The 19527-nt window shown below is 35.5% G+C and overlaps 1 protein-coding gene across 2 annotated transcripts in view; it reads left to right on the top strand.

Annotated features, from left to right (window-relative positions):
* Positions 1 to 19527, top strand: part of LOC18110611 (GDSL esterase/lipase At1g29670) — an 89689-nt gene extending 70162 nt beyond the window's left edge. The window contains exons 2-6 of one of the 2 annotated variants that reach the window (XM_052449468.1): positions 16880 to 17155; positions 17247 to 17371; positions 17487 to 17732; positions 18290 to 18536; positions 19181 to 19527. In XM_052449468.1, the coding sequence (XP_052305428.1) occupies positions 16906 to 17155; positions 17247 to 17371; positions 17487 to 17732; positions 18290 to 18536; positions 19181 to 19398 (1086 nt within the window). In that variant the 5' untranslated portion in view covers positions 16880 to 16905 and the 3' untranslated portion in view covers positions 19399 to 19527. Of the gene's footprint in view, positions 1 to 16747; positions 17156 to 17246; positions 17372 to 17486; positions 17733 to 18289; positions 18537 to 19180 lie in introns of those variants that run through there. The other variant, XM_006388873.3, reaches the window with a different exon arrangement.

Below are 19527 nucleotides of genomic sequence, written 5' to 3'. Positions count from 1 at the left end.
GAGAAGCAATCCACCACTTTATTGATAAACTTAAGACAGAGTTTCAAATTAAAGATTTGGGTGAATTGAGCTACTTCTTTGGTATTGAAGCACTAAGAAATCAAGATGACTTGCACCTGCGCCAAGCTAAATATATCACTGATCTACTGGACAACACAGGTATGATTGGTGCGAAACTTTTAAATTGACCATCTTCTTCTGGTACAAAGTTGTCGTCCGCTGCTGGTGACATATTACATGATCCAACTGCATATCGAAGAATTGTGGGTGCTCTTCAATATTTCACCATCACTAGACCAGACATAGCCTATTCAGTAAACCAGTTATGCCAATTTATGCACTGTCCTCGTAATATATACTGGAAAGCTGTGAAACGTGTACTCAGATATTTAAAAAGCACTATAGATATTGGTCTTTATTATGTTACAGGAGACATCACGTTGAATGCCTATTGTGATTCAAATTGGGCAGGAAATCCAGATGACAGACGTAGCACAACTGGCTATGGGGTATTTCTAGGCCACAATCTCATTTCCTGGAGTAGTAAAAAGCAAGGGGTTGTCTCTAGATCAAGTACTGAGGCTGAGTACAGGAGCATGGCTCATACAACTGCTGAGTTGTATTAACTTCGTATGGTTTTACAAGATTTGAAAATCACGTTGCCTACAGCTCCAAGTTTATGGTGTGACAACATAGGTGCTATTGCCTTGGCTTCTAATCCTGTTTTTCATGCACGAACAAAACACATAGAGATTGACTATCATTTCATTCGGTAGAAGGTGGTTAATCGTGATATCCAAGTTAAACACATTTCAACACAAGAACAAATTGCAGATGTTTTTACAAAAAATCACTCTACCACTCGATTTTCCTTTCTCAGAAGCAAAGGAGAAGATCTCACAACTGCTAACAGATCAGAAGAGGATTCCAAAGATTCTGCATCAACTACCGAATGAAAGGAGAGTAATTTATTCTCCTTCAGTTACTCAATTATTTGTTTGTTAGGATATGATTTATATTATTCTCTAACACGCCCCCTCAAGTGAAAGCCATTTTGGGCTTGAAACTTGCACAAGCCCACATTACCTTGTGCTAAATTTTTATCAAATAAATGAGGATGGTGAGATTCGAACTCGTGACCGCTTGGTCATCAAGGCTCTGATACCATGTCAAAGAACCATCTCAACCTAGTAGCTTAAGCTGTTATGTGAGGTTCCAGGATATGATTTATATTATTCTCTAGCTATTGGGTTGAGATGGTTTTTTGACATGGTATCAGAGCCTTGATAACCAAGGGGTCTCGAGTTCGAATCTCACCATCCCCATTTATTTGATAAAAATTAAGCACAAGGTAATGTGAGCTTGTGCAAGCTTCAAGCCCAAAGAGCTTTCACTTGAGGGGGTGTGTTAGAGAATAATATAAATCATATCCTGGACCTCACCTAATAGCTTAAACTTTTGGATTGAATTGGTTCCTTGACAATTATATGTAATATTGACTTTATTTATGCAAAAATATAAATTTTTATTTATAATAATAATTATTTAAGTTTGATTAATGAATATAGAGTAAATATAAAATTTTTAAAACATAAATACTTTATAAATAAAATTATAAAAAGTTATAATTATAAGTATTCATATTGCATTAAAACGTTATTTCTAAAAGTTCATAACCAAAGTTAGAGAGAATGATATATATTATGTTATTTTTTTATAAAATGAATAATAATTATAATAAAAAACCCATCACTAAAAAGCTAAGTTAAACAGGAGTTGGATTCCTTAACAATTATTCACATAGAAAGTCAATCCAATTTGGTGATAAGTCCCCATATCAAATCCTTCATAGCAAGCAATTACAAAGATTTCTTGAAAATCTTAATTATATTTTATACTTCTACCTTAATCTCAGCCATATTTGCAAGCCTTTACAAAGATTCTGATATTGAATGTATCGAAGAAAATTCAAATTCCCCGCTAGAATTCCTTAGAAGAGAAATTTTTGCAGGGAAGACGACCCAATGCCATCTAAACAGAACAAAGGAAAAGGCATCATGCCTTTATATTCTAAAAGAGTAGAAACAAAAGTCCAGATCATGGGCTCAAAAGGTTTCAGATGAAGATAAAATTTCCCAACTTGAAATAAGCAAATTAAAGGTTCTGCCTTTGGAAACCCAAAAGTTGCTCCAACAATTAGTGTCTGCATTCTCTAAAGTAAAAGAAGAATCCTCTTTGTAAGAAAAACAAATTTTGATCAAGACAAGTAACCAGCTAGCTTCACAAATCAACAGATCCAAATCTTTCAAAATCCAAAGAGGTGGTAGTTTCTGTTAAATAATATTTATTTAGTCTTATTTATTAAGGGTATAAGAATATTTTCAGTTTAATCTATATATAATTTCTTTGTATTTAGGTTAAACCTAAGCACTCATAATAAACAGATTATTGAGAATTCTAGCCTTATTCTTGTATTTGATCTTAATTATTTTAACATGGTATCAAAGTTGGTTTTATGGAACGAAACTTAATCTCAAACACAGCTTTCGCGGATCCAACTTCTGCAAAAAAAAATTTGGAGTGATATTTTGTCTTCCGCTTCTGCAAAATTTGGTATTTCATCTTTCCTTCAACTTCTGCAATTTGATATTTGCGTTCAGTTTCTGCAATTATTTCGGTATTTCGTCTTCCTTTTAGTTTCTACAATTTGGTATTTGCGTTCAGTTTCTGTAAATTTTCTTCAAGAAGATATTTGTTTAGTTTCTGCAATCTCTGTTCAGTTTTTGCAATTTAGTATTTTGTTTTCCGCTGCTTTTGCATTATGCTTCTCTATGATTGTTGATTATGGTTGCTGAAAGAGATGATTCGCTTCAGTCTGTGAGTGTAAGGTTGGATGGAAAGAACTATTCGTATTGGAGCTATGTAATGAAAAATTTTCTTAAGGGTAAAAAGATGTGGGGATATGTTAGTGGAACCTATATGGTACCTAAAAATACTGAGGCAAGGGATGTTGCTTTGATAGATGCATGGGAAGCAAACAATGTAAAGATCATTACTTGGATCAACAATTCTATTGAGCATTCCATAGGTATGCAGTTGGCGAAGTATGAGACAACAAAAGAGGTTTGAGATCATCTGCAAAGGTTATTCACGCAATCAAATTTTGCAAAGCGTATCAGTTAGAGAATGACATACGAGCTCTTCGCCAGAAGAATATGAGTATTCAGGAGTTCTATTCTTCCATGACAGATCTTTGGGATCAATTTGTTCTTACAGAATCGGCAGAACTAAAGGCATGTGGTGCTTATATTGAGAGTAGAGAGCAGCAACGATTGGTACAGTTTTTAACAACAGTTCACAATGATTTCGAGGGACTTAGAGGTTCAATAGTATATCGCTCTCCACTGCCTTCTATTGACTCGGTTGTTAGTGAGTTATTGGCTGAAGAAATACATCTTCAGTCGTATTATGAAAAAGGGTATTCTTTCTACTTTGAATCCTTTTGTACTAGCAGTACCCTTTAAACAATTCTCTAATCACCACAATAAGCCTTACACAAGGGTTGGCTTCGACGAGTGCAGTTTCTGTAAGCAGAAAGGTCATTGGAAGGCTTAGTGTCCCAAGTTGAGACAACAGAATCAAGCTTGGAAGCATGACAGGCAGTCAAAATCTAATGCTCATGGACCACCTCAGGGTTATAAACCACCAGACCACAATACCGCAACAGTAGCTTTCCCAAGCTCTATTATCGATCCTCGTACTTTAGCTGAGCAATTTCAGAAGTTTCTCTCCTTACAGCCATAAGCAACGCCCACTTCTTCTTTCATAGGTCAGTTGCCTCATAGTTCCTCAGGTATGTTACATTCTGAATGGGTTTTGGATTCTGGTGCTTTACATCATGTCTCCAGATTCTTCATCTTTTACCTCTGCTACCCCTTCGCCCTCCATTCGTGTTATGACTGCTAATGGCACTCCCATGCCTTTAACAGGTGTTGGTTCTATTGTCACACCTCACTTGTCTCTTCCAAATGTTTATCTTATTCTGAACCTCAAATTGAATCTTGCTTCTGTTGGTCAATTATGTGATTCTGGTGATTATTTAGTCATTTTTTTCCTTTTCTTTTTGTTGTGTATAGGATCTGCAGTCTCAAAAGCTGATTAGGACAAGTCATAGAGAGAATGGACTATACAGAATTAAAAAAAAAGTATGTATTAGCATTCATCTTGAACTTTAATAACCAGTTAATTAAAGTCATGAAAACTATGCCCATATCTCAAAAATACCAAAAATATTTTGTTTTCCTTTAATATCTGGGATTACAAACTTATACGTAAGACGTATTCCCAATATTAAATAAAAGGTAGTTCTTTTTTATTGATGTTAGAACGGTTATGTTTTTACCATATAATATAAGGATCTCCTTATTAAGGAGGACTTTTCTTAAACCATAGACAAACCAACAATTAGAAAACATGACAATATCTTAGTTTATATTGGATAATTAAATGATGCAACTTACCTTAGGTAAGACGTATTATGGGTGTTAATACCTTCCCTTTACACAACTAGTTCCCGTGCCCGATCTCTAAGACCAGTTAGGGTTCCTAGCAACCAAAATATTAGGTGGCGACTCTCATTCCCTCTTTTCACTGATAAAAAACAAGAATGTCCTGTCCATTTCACCACAAGACGCCATGAACTTCGAGAGGACGATCACCGCATGATTAGTACTTAAAAGTGTATTTTTATCAAGGTTTATATCATCATTTTGCACTTGAAGTATCAATAACTCCTTAACTAAAGCATGTTTTATAATAACAAGTCTGATACTATAAGATACCTTTAATTTATGATAAATGTTCATCTTAAATGCAGGCCTATCACATAAATCAAATGATTGATTGATGAGTTTAACTACTGAAATTGAGAAGACAAAGAGAGGGCTAAGCTTAAAAAAGAGATGCTGGTTCAGTCCAAACTGAAACACCATTCGGTTATTTGATTATAACTGGAGCTGTAAAACTTGGATTTAGGTCTGGTTTATATGTATGGAAAGCTAAGATATAGGCCTAAAACTTTCATGAAGAGTCCAAGATTCAAAAGGACCGTTTTCAAGTTCAAATTGTAGCAACAACAGAGAAGTCAAAATTTATCCTGCAGCCCAGACACTGTTTAGTGTTCAGCTGATATCTAGAGTTCTAGAAGTCCAAATGTGCCGCTTATTGTTTTGTTGGAAAGCTGAGACAATTTCCCAGAACTTTCATGAAGACTATCTATTCAAATTCTGATGTTAGCAATGACGTTTTTTGCAGACAAGAAGATAAGGATTGTTACCAAGTCAAGATGTGGCCACCCACTCAACAATTAGTCATCAAATCAATAGTTTTGAATTTTGGCCTATAAAAGAAGGCATTTGCCATGCATTTAGGCATCTTGGTTTTCATATCAAGATCATGTTCTTGCTCTCTCTTTTTATATTTTTTTAATGCTTAAGTTTTGTTTATATTAATATTTTGTTTATGCTTCTCATTTCATTTCCTTTCCTTTACTTAGTTAACTTATATCTTATTTATGTTCTTATCTTGTTTATTTATGTTTCTCTCTTTCATTATGTTTAGCTAAGTTTATTATGTCAATGTGAAAAGGTTACACTAATGGTGTAAGAATAAGTTTAGTATAAACTCAACATGGACTTTAATGTTTGATACTAACATGTTTTGTATTTGTTATCTTGTTCACTTTTAATACATTGCTTGTTAAATGGTTAATCTAGATTTATATTGTATAACCCTTGGTACAACAAATACTTGGCACTTTCATAGCCCAACCGTATGGTATAACCGATACCTGTGCAATGAAAAGAACTTAATTTGTTGTTAACATAAGTTATAATCATGAATACCTGACAACATTTACAAGTATTAACATTATTCGAATAAGATACCTAATGTAATCATGTTAACAATTTATAATCCGATTGGAACCTCTTTTGTGTGTGGTTTCTAGTTGAGTAATAAAAAGAGTTTATACTATACTTGTTTAAAATACCATTAGTGGCTCCTCTGACCTTGATAATTATTTTATCCTTGTTTAATCCTTATATCAATATCACATCTCAAAGCTCTCTTCAACTCCTTTTCTGTTATTATCTATTTCTTTATTTGTAGTTTATACAATTAACCTCCCTGTGGTTCGACCCCGGTCTTGTCGGGTTATTTATTACTTCGACACTCCTACACTTGGGAGAAGACATCAACTCTCGTTGATAATGTATTGTTTTTTTTTTCTTTTTTTTTTGGTCTTTATTCTTTTGATTATTTATTTCCTTTTGTTAATGTTTTTGTTCTTTACAATTTAACTCTCGAACTGAAAATTTATTGTTGCCCTATAATTTATTTTTTTTATTTTGATTTTAACCCTGTTTCTTTTAATTGATATTTTCTATTTTGGAATTTTTTGTGTAATTTTTTTTTCAATTTCATTATTCAACGTTTCATTTCCTAAGTATTGGACTTTATGATTTTTTTCATTTATAGTGTTTTTGATTTGATGACTCGAGTCAGATGTTTGAAAAGTTAGCATGAGTTGATTTTTTTATCTTATTTTCTTTTTTGATATTGTCATTCAACATTGTTTTGTTTTTTAAAACAAAATGTTTTTGTGGTTTTCTTTAATTTCTTTTTTTTTTTTGTCGAATTTAGCTTTTTTAAAATAGCGATTATTGTTTCTTTTCTAATATTGTCATTCAACATTGTTTTATCTTTTATATATATATATATATATATATATATATATATATATATATATATATATATATATATATATATATATATATTCTTGTTTTGCTATCATCGCCTCTTTTATTTTCTTCATATGTTATAAATAAAAGATAGCTTATTTAGGTGGTCGGGTCTATAACCCGAGTTATTGGATTTCTTTTCTTTTTTTTTAATGCACTTGCGAAGCCTAAATATTTTACTGGAAAAATAATATGGACCCGCAACATACATAGCTCGGGCATCACTCTAGTTCCCAACTAAAATAACTATGAATCCAAAAAACCATCTAATATTTAATTATTACTGGAATTTCCACCAAGCCTAATACTTTAATTTATACCTATTCAAAACCAACATTTTAGGCACTCTAGAATAATTTCCCTAATTTGGTTTTTTCCCATATTATCGTGATCAATATATATATAATATATATATATTCCAGATTAGCTATCGTCTCCTCTTTTTTTTTTCCCATATGATTTAAATAAAGCCAGTTTATTTCGTTGGTTGAGTATAACCCAAGTTATTTGATTTCTATTCTTTTTTTTTTATTGCACTTGCAAAGCCTAAATATTTTACTAAAAAAATAATATGGACCGCAACATACATAGCTCGGGTATCAGTCTAGTTCCCAACTAAAATAACTATGAATTCAGAAAACCATCTAATATTTAATTATTACTGGAATTTCCACCCATGTTTTATATATGTTTCACTATCGTCTCCTTTCTTCTTTTTTTCTCCATATGATTTAAATAAAGCCAGTTTATTTAGTTGGTCGGGACTATAACCCGATTTATTGGATTTTTATTTTAAAAAAATGCATTTGCAAAGCCTAAATACTTTACTGAAAAAATAAAATGGACCGCAGCATTCATAGCTCGGGCATCAGTCTAGTTCCCAACTAAAATAACTATGAATCCAATAAAATCATCTAATATTTAATTATTACTGGAATTTCCACAAAGCCTGGTACTTTAATTAAACCTATTCAAAACCAACATTTTAGGCACTCTAGAATAATTTCTCTAATTTGGTTAATCCAATGGTGTTCCTGGTTTAGAGCTACTCTAGAAAGTCTTCCACTACCAATCTATGAAGGATGTAGACATTTTCCAATAAATTCCAACCAGTTCCAAAGGAAGAAACGTTCCCAAGACTTCTCTCTATTTTTGCTATAATTTTGGTATTCCATGGATTTGTGCATGAGTCTATAATTTTAAACAAGATGCATAGACCAAAGATTCAATTGCATCCAGTGGTCGGCTTTGCTATCCAATTTAATTTCTGTTTCATGCATTGAATTTAGTGGCTGGCTTTGCCTTCAAAGTTTTATTTAAATGTAATTTATTCCCATTTATTTTCATCAATTTTATTTACCACCTGGTATGATCAGATCCATATTTATTTTCATCAATTTAATTAAAGAAAAAAACAGAAAACAAAAGAGAAAAACAATTACATACATCACCAGTTGGAAGTGGGATTCAGAGATTTGTGCGAAAATATTTATTATTATTGTCTCTCGGTCAAAGATAGCTACAAAATCTCTTTATCAATAAATAAATAAAATTTCAAATCTCTTTCGATGTTTTATCTAGGGATTAATTTCAGCATTCAATTACATAATTTATTTACTTTGGTCAAACGTCTATAGATACCAAGCGTATGAAAAACGTGTATAGACTTGGAATTGAATTCTGAATTAATTCCAAGTATGGAAAAAAAAATTAAATGAGTTGATCCCACACTAGACCTACGTATATTTATTTCTGGTGGACATTCTTTTTGAATCTAGCAATGGTATTCAGTTTAGATAAAAACATATCACTATCTATATTTACATTGCTCTATATAGACAAATACTTTTCAACGTTTTGGCCAAACATCGTATTGCTTAATTTAAGTGCATTAAAATCGACTTAGCTCCAGTTTGACATTGTGTTCCAAATGAGAATTTGATAAAATTTAAAATTTTTTTATTTAATTTTTTTATATATATTTTTAGATCATTTTGATGTACTGATATTAAAAAAAATTATTTTGATGTATTTCTGATCGAAAAGTACTTTGAAAAGCAATCGAACAATAACAACAATAATAAAATAAAGAACAACAATAATATTAATTATTTTTTTTACAATAATAGAAGAATTTTATTAAAAAAAGTGTTAGTGCCATAGAAGGATGACAAACTAAAACAAACATATATAAGATTATTTAGTACTATTTACAAACAAAAAATGAACAAACAAAATAGACAGAGCTGATCTATTTGTTTGACAATAAAAAAATACCTTCCGAACCCTTTAACAAATCCAAACTCGTGTATGGAGTTTTTATCAATAGTATTCAACAAAAACAACAATAATAATTACTTTCACTTACAAAAATTATAAGCACCATGTTGAATCTATGCAAAATAATATTTTTTTCCCACTTATCTCTAACATTGCACTCCTCTTCCTACCCTATTATAGAATGTACCTATATAAAAAATATTCTATATAGAAAATATTGTAGTCATACTCTTGTGTGGTAACCTCCACCATTACTATTGTATATTGCCCTACACACAGTGGCGTAGTCTGAGTATTTTAAATGAGGGGACAAATTAATTAATAAATACTATATTATGTAGATATATGTTAAAAATCAATTCAAAATAAATATACTAACTCAAATAAGAAAACTTACATTATAATTATTCTCTTTTAAGTTTTTATAATAACAAAATTCAGTTCAGTTACATAATAATTGTAAATCTTCCATATAAAATTTATAATAAAATACACATCAATTCATCAAAACTCATTTTACACCCCATTGCCATGTAGCATGCTGTACATAATGCATGGATATGGATCAGGATTGATAGTTTAAATTTATCATGATAAATCATTTTTTAAAACAAAAAATAGTTTTTTTTTTAAGAAAAAACCAACCTTCAATTTTGCAAATATCAATATTTACTCACCGACAACAATTGAAATGTTTGCTTGTTCATCTCGTGAAAAAATTTAATTCCATACTATAACCAATTCAATTAAAAATGATATAACCTTTAATTTATTCAAAACAATCAAATTAATACCTATTATTCAAAAACAATTTAAAATAATCAAAAAAAAAATTAAGGGGGCAATTGCCCCCTTAATCTCCTATGTGGCTCCGCCACTGCCTACACATATATATAGAAAGGGTTGGCTAACCAATAGGTTAAGCCTCCTAATTATTCTCAACGTAGTATGAGAGCCTTCTGCCGTCAGAACTCCTCTCTCCCTCGTCCCCTTGCAGCCGACCTTCTCCCCTCCTCTCCTCAATGGACTCTACAACTGCTGTAGCCAACTTCTCCCTCACCACCAGTGGTACAGCCCCAAACTCTATGGGAACACAAACTCTAGCTATCGTTACTCTCTCAAACACCCACCAAGTTGTTTCGTTGAAAATTATGTACGAACACAAATTATCTCTATTGGTGAATGCAGATGAAGCCCTATCTCCTTGGTCAAGGTGTTCTTCACTTCGTTGACGGCTCAGTGTCGTGTCCTCCATCTCATGTTTCTGACAGTTTTGTTGGTTCTTCCTCTACAATCAACCCTTCTTTTCTTCATTGGAAGCAACGAGATCAACTTATTTTGAGTGCATTACTCTCCTCTCTCTCCATGGATGTGTTGCATCTCGTGGTAGATTGTTTTACCCCGCATTGTGTTTGGCGCACTCTTGAGAAAGCGTTTGCGTCTCTGTCTAATTCTCGCATCATGCAACTCCATGGCTCCTTTCAAGATCTTTGGCAAGGAGACTCATCGGTTAGTATGTACATGCAGCAAACCAAATCGTTATTTGACGAATTGGTTGCTGCTGGTCGCCCCATGTCTCTTGAAGACTTCAATCTCTATGTGTTTTATGGCCTTCGTGGTGAGTTCAAACACTTAGTAATGAGTTTTATAACTAAGGCAGAACCGCTATTATATGTTGATCTTCACAGCCACCTTCTTACCCATGAATTTCTGTACAAGAACTCCTTTCATTCCATGGATGCCACTCCCTCTCTGATATCTTCTTCTCTGCCATAACAGCCACCACTACTGTCAACACGACAACCCTCTGCTCATCTTGCTATGTCTCATTACAACCCAAATTTTAGTCGTAACAAGGGTTGTTATCGTGGCAACTAGCGTCCCCACAACACCCGCTACAACCACCAGCCAAGGGGTCACTCTACTGCTGACTAGAGACCAACCAATTGGCAACAGAATAGGCGCAACACAGGGGCTGCCTAGTGGTCTGGATAGCAGCATGTCCGCTACCAATTGTGCTCCAACTTCGGTCATACAGCTCCATATTGTCCCCAGTTTTGCAGCAGTTCCCAGCAACCTTCTGCTCACCTTGTTGTTGGGAATGTCTCTGCTGCGACTTGGTTCCCCGACACCGCCATGAATCAACACGTCACACCTGATCTTGCAACTCTGACCGATTCTGCAACCTATCTTGATAATGATCATTAGCATGTTAGTGACGGTAAGGCCTTGACATATCACATATTGGAAATACTATGTTACATTCCCCAAAACGCATCTTTACATTATCTAATGTTCTTCATGTGCCTTATATCACCAAACCGATGTTATATGTTCAGAAATTCTGCCGTGATAATCATGTTTATTTTGAATTTCATGATTATCTGTTTTATGTCAAGGATCTCATCACCTAGGAAGTTCTCTTTTCTAGTCAGAGTAATGATGGTCTTTATGTCCTCTCAGAGTCTTCTGCCACGTCAGTTTCTCAAGCTTTTTGGTCTCCTTGCATCTCCATGATTGCCGACATGTGGCATCGTTGTTTGGGTCATCCAACCCCTCGCATTTTAGATCTGTTAGTTTCCAGCAATAAAATCGTATGTACTTCTAGACGTTCTTTTGCTCAGTGCCAAGCTTTTCCTTTAGGCAAGTCGTTGCGTCTATCGTTGTGACTTACGGGTCACAAAACTACTGCCCCACTAGTGATGTTTGGGGTCTTGCCCCTATGTTTTCTTCTGATGGCTTCTGTTACTTTGTTATCTTTGTCGATGTGCATACCAAACATATATGGTATTATCCTCTTGTTGCCAAATCTGATGTGTTTTCCACCTTTCAACGTTTTCAAACACTTGTTGAACGTCAGTTTTCACTTAAAATTAAATTTGTTCAAACTGACTGGGGCAGTGAATATCGTAAGTTAAATAAATTCTTTCAGGCCATTGGTATTCATCATTGGTTAATATGTCCTCATACTTGTTGCTACCCAATTTTTGACCCAGGTTTTGATAAATTTCCAGAAAAAATCCAAAAATAGTGAAAAACAACAAAAAATCCAAAAAATATGTTTTTAATATATTTGTATCGTTTTTAACATTTTCAGCATCGTCTCAAAAGAATTTAAATTTTCAAAGATCTTTGGAACGCGTTCGACTTTTAACGTGTTATTTTTAAAATCATTGATTTTCCTCATTGAGTCGACGTTGATATTGCTCGTTTTCAAAAAATACAAAAAAATTAAGAAAAATCAAATTTACAAAAAAGAAAAAAAGTTGAGGGACCAATTTTGAGGTCCAAGCAACATTTTACCTATAAATACTAGTCCACAACTCAAACAAAGGGAGGGGGGCAATTTTGAAACATTAGAAAAAATACAAAAAGAAAACCCTAACCCTAAAACCCATCTCTTTCAAGGACCGCCGCTCCCTCCCTTGGAAAAGAAAACCTCCCCTGCATACACTAGCCATCCCTCTCTTGCTCCAGCCCTTGCATTTCCTTTCTTGTTGCAGCCTCCCCAAAGCAAACTCCGATCTGCCTTCAGCCGGCCACACACTCGACCTTCCCCTTTCCAACCACTTTCCTCTCATCTTCAACCTTCCACCGGGAGCACCACCTTCCAGCCCGCAGCCGAGAGATCTTCCCTGTTTCAACCGGCCACAGACCCACGGTCTTCACCGTCAACCGCAGCAGCGCCGTCCCCCATCTCCAGCAGCCAACACACGACAACACCTATAGAGCCAACAACCGTTCCCACCGCCACACCGACACCCACCGATCTGTCCATTCCTCTGCTTCAACACCGTCAGCAACCTCTCCCATCTCCACAGCAGCTCTAGCGGCCGCAGGCGACAGCAGATCTCTTCTCCATCTCCGCCGGCCAGACCCGACAAAAGCCTAGCAGCCGGCGGCCCTCTTGGTCATACAGCCGACCACCTGAAACATAAAAGGGGAAACAAAAGGAAAAGAACCCATCTGTAGAGAGGAGCAGATCCGAAATGGAGAAAAAGAGAAAGAGACGCAGATCTGAAAACAAAGTAAAGAGAAACTAAAATCGATTGCCTTTCGCGTTTTTGGGTGTTTTGCAGATCACACCGGCGAGGACGGGAAGAGGGGAGGAAGCTGTGACTGACCCCTGCTTTTCCAGTGTTTTGTGCGGCGGCACGTGAACCCACGCGCCGCCAGTGGTGGTGGTGCGCGGGAAGACGTGCCGCCACTGTTCATGCTGTTCCAGAAGGGCTTCCCAGCACTGTTATGGATTTTTGAGGGGTTATTTTGTAATTTTTAAATTGTTAATGTAATATTTGTTTAGTTTGAATTTTTATTTGTATGTCATAAATGTGGATGTAACAGAGAAAAGAAAAGAAAAAAATATAGTGGAAGTGTATGTGTGTGCTTGTATTTGTTATTTTTATGTATATATTTTTATGATAAAATCACAAAGGAAAAAGAAGAATTTAATATTTTGATTGGCTCACGGTCCAGAATTATTAACTTATACGTAAGTTGTATTTCCAATATCCGATGAAAAAACAAAATTTTAAAACTTCTTTAACCTGTCAAATGCCACAAAGCAGCTTACCTCAGGTAGGATGTGTTAGGTGTGCTAATACCTTCCCTAACCACAACGAGTCCCTTACCTGTGAATCTCTGACAAGACCAGTACATCCGGTTTTCTAGTAGCCTTCATAATTACTAGGTGGCGACTCCCAAAGAACCGATTCAATCAATCAACATAACGAAAAATCGCCAAGCCGATGCCGTGCGGATTTTGACGTGCGACAATACTCATGAATAAAATGGCAGCGTTGGGCGTCGTCATCGACATATTGTCGAAACTTGCCTCACTCTTTTAGGCCAATGTAGTGCACCATTGCGATTTTTGAACTATGCTTTTGAATCATCAGTTTATCTTATTAATCGCATTCCTACTCTTGTTCTTCAAAATAAATCTCCATTTGAGTGTCTGTTTCGTCGTACTCCTTATTATAATTTTATGCGTACTTTTGGGTGTCTTTGTTTTCCCTTCTTGTGTCCATACCATGCTCATAAATTGGATTTCCGTTCTTCACCATGTGTGTTCTTAGGATATAGCTCATCTCATCTTGGTTATCATTGTCTTGATTTAGCTTATCATCATATTTATGTCTCTCGTCATGTTCGTTTTCATGAAAATGTCTTTCCTTTTGCGAACTCTGAACAGATAACACATACCCCAGTACCCTCCACACAGCCTACACACCTTCCACCCTTGCATCCTCCCCAATTCTTTCAGCCTACCACTTTACCAACCGGCCCAAACAGCACCTCTGTTCTACCCTCTGCCGCACCTCAACAGACCCCTCACTTGCCCACAGCCTCTGCCTTCGCTTCACCCCCACCCAGCCCTACCATATTGTCACCAGCTGCTTGTTTTTCAAATGATTATTATGCAGGAACAAGTTCCCCATCGCCAGATGCCCTTGCCTTCAGGTCTAACGCTGTAGAATAGCCCAGTTCTGTAGCAGCTCGCCCGTGTCTGCTGCCTAGTCCAGTCCCTCCACTGCCTCTCTAGCCAACCTGCAGCTCTGAGTCGACCTTTTCTCATATCCTCTCCAGCAACTTCTAGGTACTGGCTCTCCTTCTCCACGCCCAGCTGCTCACCAACATCCCATGGTTCTCCTTCCTTGACAACCCAGGACAACACTATCCACAGCAACTACCACCACCTCTGCTGCCTCCTTCAGCCAGGTAGTTTCTCTTCCTACTTATTAGCCACTTCTTTTTAATGATGCTAACAGGTATGAGGCATGGCATAGTGCTATGCACGAGGAAATTCAGGTCTGACACGCTAACATAACTTGGACCTTAGTGTCGTTTCACCCTTCGATGAATGTTGTTGGTAGTCAGTGGGTGTACAAGATTAAACGCAGACTTGATGGCAGCATTGAGAGTATAAGGCGTTTTTAGTTGCTAGAGGTTTCACTCAGCAAAAAGGTATCAGATTAGTCTTCTCCATTGTCGTTTCGTGTGATTGGAAAATCCATCAGCTTGATATCCATAATGCCTTCCTCAATGGCGTTCTTGATGAGGAGGTTTACATGAAACAACCTCCAGGTTTTGTTGATTCTGCTCTCCCCTCTCATGTGTGTCGATTGCATAAGTCTCTATATGGTTTAAAACAGGCTTCGTGGGCTTAGTACACTCGTCTGAATGATTTCCTGCTATCTATTGGTTTTCATGCCTCTAAGGTGGATACCTCATTGGTTATCTTCTCTATTGGTGTTGATATTTGATATCTTATGGTCTATGTTGATGATATTCTGCTTACAGGTACCAACTCTCTTCTGCTTCAACGCCTCATATAGCTACTAAGCTCAGAATTTAAGCTTCGCGACTTGGGTACTGTTCATTATTTTTTGGGTATTGAGGTTCAGCCTACTGGTATGGGTCTTATGATTCGACATCATAAATATACACTTGACATCCTCACTTGGGTTGGTATGTTATCTTGCAAACTTGTTGATACTTTATATCTACATCCAAAAACTACAATACTACCAGATCCTCTGTTTTCTGATGCTACACGCTTTCGTCAAATTGTGGGTGCTCTTCAATAACTCACCTTTACGAGACCATATATTTGTTTTTCTAGGCTTTCACTTGAGGAGGTGTGTTAGAGAATAATATAAATCATATCTTGGGGTCTCAACCCAAAAGCTTAAGCTGTTAGGTGAGGCTCCAAGATATGATTTATATTATTCTCTAACACACCCCCTCAAGTGAAAGCCCTTTGGGCTTGAAACTTGCACACGCTCACATTACCTTATGCTTAATTTTTTTTAATAAATAAATAGGGATGGTGAGATTCGAACTCGTGACTACTTGGTCATCAAGGCTCTGATACCATATCAAAGAACTATCTCAACCCAAAAGCTTAAGCTGTTAGGTGATGCCCCAAGATATGATTTATATTATTCTCTAAGAATGCTCCTACAGATTCTAATTGGGCTGCCATTAAATGCATCTTGCGTTATCTTAAGGATACGACGACACATGGCCTACATATTACTCGTAGTTCTTCCTTTGCTTTACATGGCTTTACATATGCAGATTGGGCAGGTAGTGTTGATGATAGAAAATCTACAGGTGGTTATCTTGTGTTCTTTAGTCAAATGCCAATTTCGTGGAAATCAGGAAAGCAATGTGCAGTTGCTCGCTTTTCTACTCAAGTTGAGTGTAAAGTCTTAGCTAATGACACTGCTGAGTTTATCTGGCTTCAGTATTTATTAACAGATCTTCAGATTGCATCTGTTTCTGCTCCTATCATTTGGTGTGACAACCTTGGTGCCACTTATTTGTCTGTGAATCCTGTTTTTCATGCTTGCACAAAACATGTTGAGGTTGATTATCATTTTGTCCGAGATAGAGTTGTGAAGAAGGAGATTCACATTCGTTTTATTTCCTCTCAGGATCAACTTGCAGATGTCTTTACTAAACCACTTCCTACTGCTTTGTTTACTGCTTTTCGTTTCAAGCTTGGGGTTGATCCTCCACCCTTAGCTTGAGGGGGCATATTATAGAATGTATTTATATAGAAAATATTGTAGCCATACTTTTGTGTGGTAACCTCCACCATTATTATTGTATATTGCCCTACACATATATATAGAAAGGGTTGGCTAACCAATAGGTTAAGCCTCCTAATTATTCTCAACTTACCCTATATAATCCCCACGTTTTCATTAGGCTGTGTTACCATTGATTCCTTTGTTCTCCTCACAGTTTTCAAAACTCCATTGCTTCAAATACTTCTCAACAGGTCCCACCTTAATTTCCTGCAAATTGATTAGAAATGGCATACAAGATCAAAGTATGGTGCTTCCTACTTTTCCTATTGAAGCTGGTGTCGAATTTGCAAAATTGTGCTCATGCAGCTCCACAGGTGCCTTGTTTTTTCATATTTGGAGACTCGTTGGCGGATAGTGGCAACAACAACCACCTTGTAACAACTGCTAAAGCCAATTACCGCCCATATGGAATTGACTTCCTTAATGGAACCACCGGAAGGTTTACCAATGGCCGAACCACAGTGGATATAATTGGTGCTCTCTTCTCATCTCTGCTTGCGCATTATTCCTCACATATTAGTTTAGAAATGGAATTTTTTCACATATAACACTCTGGCATTTGCAGGTGAACTTTTGGGGTTTGACCAATTTATTCCGCCATTTGCAACTGCTAGAGGCAGAGACATATTGGTTGGTGTTAACTATGCATCTGGGGCAGCAGGGATTCGTGATGAGAGTGGAAGGGAATTGGTACCCAATAATTTACATTGTAGTTATTTTTTGCCTCTGAATATTTTTACAGCGTCCTATGATTTAACTTCTCTCTTCTTCTTCTTCTTTTCCTATATCTGTTGACATGTTCCAGGGTGATAGAATCAGCCTGAATGAGCAATTGCAAAATCATGCTGCTACATTCAATCGCTCGATTCAATTACTAGGGACTAAACAGGCAGCAACAAATTACCTTAATAAGTGCTTATATTATGTCAGCTTGGGCACTAATGACTACATAAACAACTACTTCGTGCCTGGTAATTATGAAACAAGTCGTTTATATACCCCAGATCAATATGCCAAGGTTTTAATTGACCAGTATAGTCAGCAAATAAAGGTTGGTATTACAGTCCATTTCACTTTCTAGTTTGATTCGAATAATTATTAGAGAAATTTTATGATGCTAAAATTATATAACTATTAATACTTTCTTATAGACATATTGGAAAAACAAGTAAGCTAGTAGTTCAACTAGTAATAGTAAAGTGGTAAGAAATGAATTAGGGAAAGAAACATCATTGGTTTGAATCCTACTACTTGTATTTTTTAATCTACATGTAAGTGTGCGATCAATTAAGGATCTCGAGTTGACGAACTCTGTTCCATTGCTTGGCTTTTAGGACCTGGGAGTCGCGTCCGTGAATATGTCATTGGTGATAAGAAAAAATAAACATGAGAAAAAATCACATCTCATCGATCTTACAAAAAAAAGTATAAGAATATTTTCAGCTATTCAAAATTCTTTTTTTATTTCTTTTTTTCGTTTTTCTCTCCTGGAACATTATAATTTTTTTTTTAATAATTGTATTATGTACATTTGTTTATGCATGATAGCCCACATATATTTCATTCTGTTTGTGATTTTTATATCTTTTTGTTTCTATTTTTCATCAGCGTTTGTACCTCTTCGGAGCCAGGAAAATTGCCTTGCCTGGACTTATACCATTAGGCAGCATTCCTTACGCATCTTCTACTCTATGCCTCAAGAATCTCTCTTGTGTGGCCAATATAAACAACGCAGTCCTACCTTTTAACGCAGGACTCTTTTCACTTGTTCATCAACTGAATCAAGAGTTGAATGACACACGCTTTATATATTTGAATATTTCTGGAATGTCATCTAGCGATCCTTCTGTGCCCGGTAAGTCGTCAACAATGTGGTGAGATTATCATATACACGGATTTTATAGAAATCATTTCCAATTGATACGTCTTCTTTTATTCTTTAGATTATAATGTTCTTTGAGATATTTGATTTATCGTATTTGGTCAATTTGAATAATTGACTTAAAAACCAATGGTGTTGGTGGATGTTACAATTTTCTTTTCTTTTTTTGGTTTGGATTATTATTTTACATAACAAAATGTCAATCGAAGTAATATATTCATTTAAATTTCATTTTAATGATGTAAATTTTCTTACAAATTTTTATATATCAAGATTGAATTTAGTTCTGATCAGATTTTAAGCAAATTAATCATATTATTATTGGTGTATTTATCAGAAATTTGTTTCTTGCAGTAACTTATCTGCGTTTCTTTTTTGTATGAAAGTCGATTGGATTATATTAATATAAGAAATTATTCAATATGTCTAGAGTTGTACTATCTACTATAACATTAAGATTGGATTCATGAATAATTTTTTGGGTTTCATATTTATGCGGGAGGGGGAATCAACTACCGGTATACCTATTTACCTTACAATTTCTCGGAATGCTTTTATTGCTATATATTAACTACTATTTCGTTCTTGGTAATGAAAGTTTGTTTTGTACGTAACAGGGTCTAGGGTTGCAAACGTTGGATGTTGTCCTGTACTTGGTAGTGCATGTATTCTAGATTCAACCCCATGCGTAAACAGGACTGAATATGTTTTCTGGGATGCAATTCATCCCACCGAATCTTCGAACCAATTCACTGCTAGAAGATCGTATTCTGCTTTTCTTCCATCTGATGCTTATCCATACGACATCAGCCATTTAGTTAACATGCGGATCTAAGTCAAGAAAGATAATATTCCAGAGATTATATAATAAACTGATGATAAAATTATGTAAAGCAGCAGTGCAATAATAAATGCTGTAACGTGTACTTGTACCTCAAGAATAATAAGATTGGTCATGTAGAAA

Source organism: Populus trichocarpa, chromosome 19 (assembly GCF_000002775.5).
Source record: "Populus trichocarpa isolate Nisqually-1 chromosome 19, P.trichocarpa_v4.1, whole genome shotgun sequence".
NCBI lineage: Eukaryota > Viridiplantae > Streptophyta > Magnoliopsida > Malpighiales > Salicaceae > Populus > Populus trichocarpa.
This window is presented reverse-complemented; position numbering and strand designations above follow the sequence as displayed.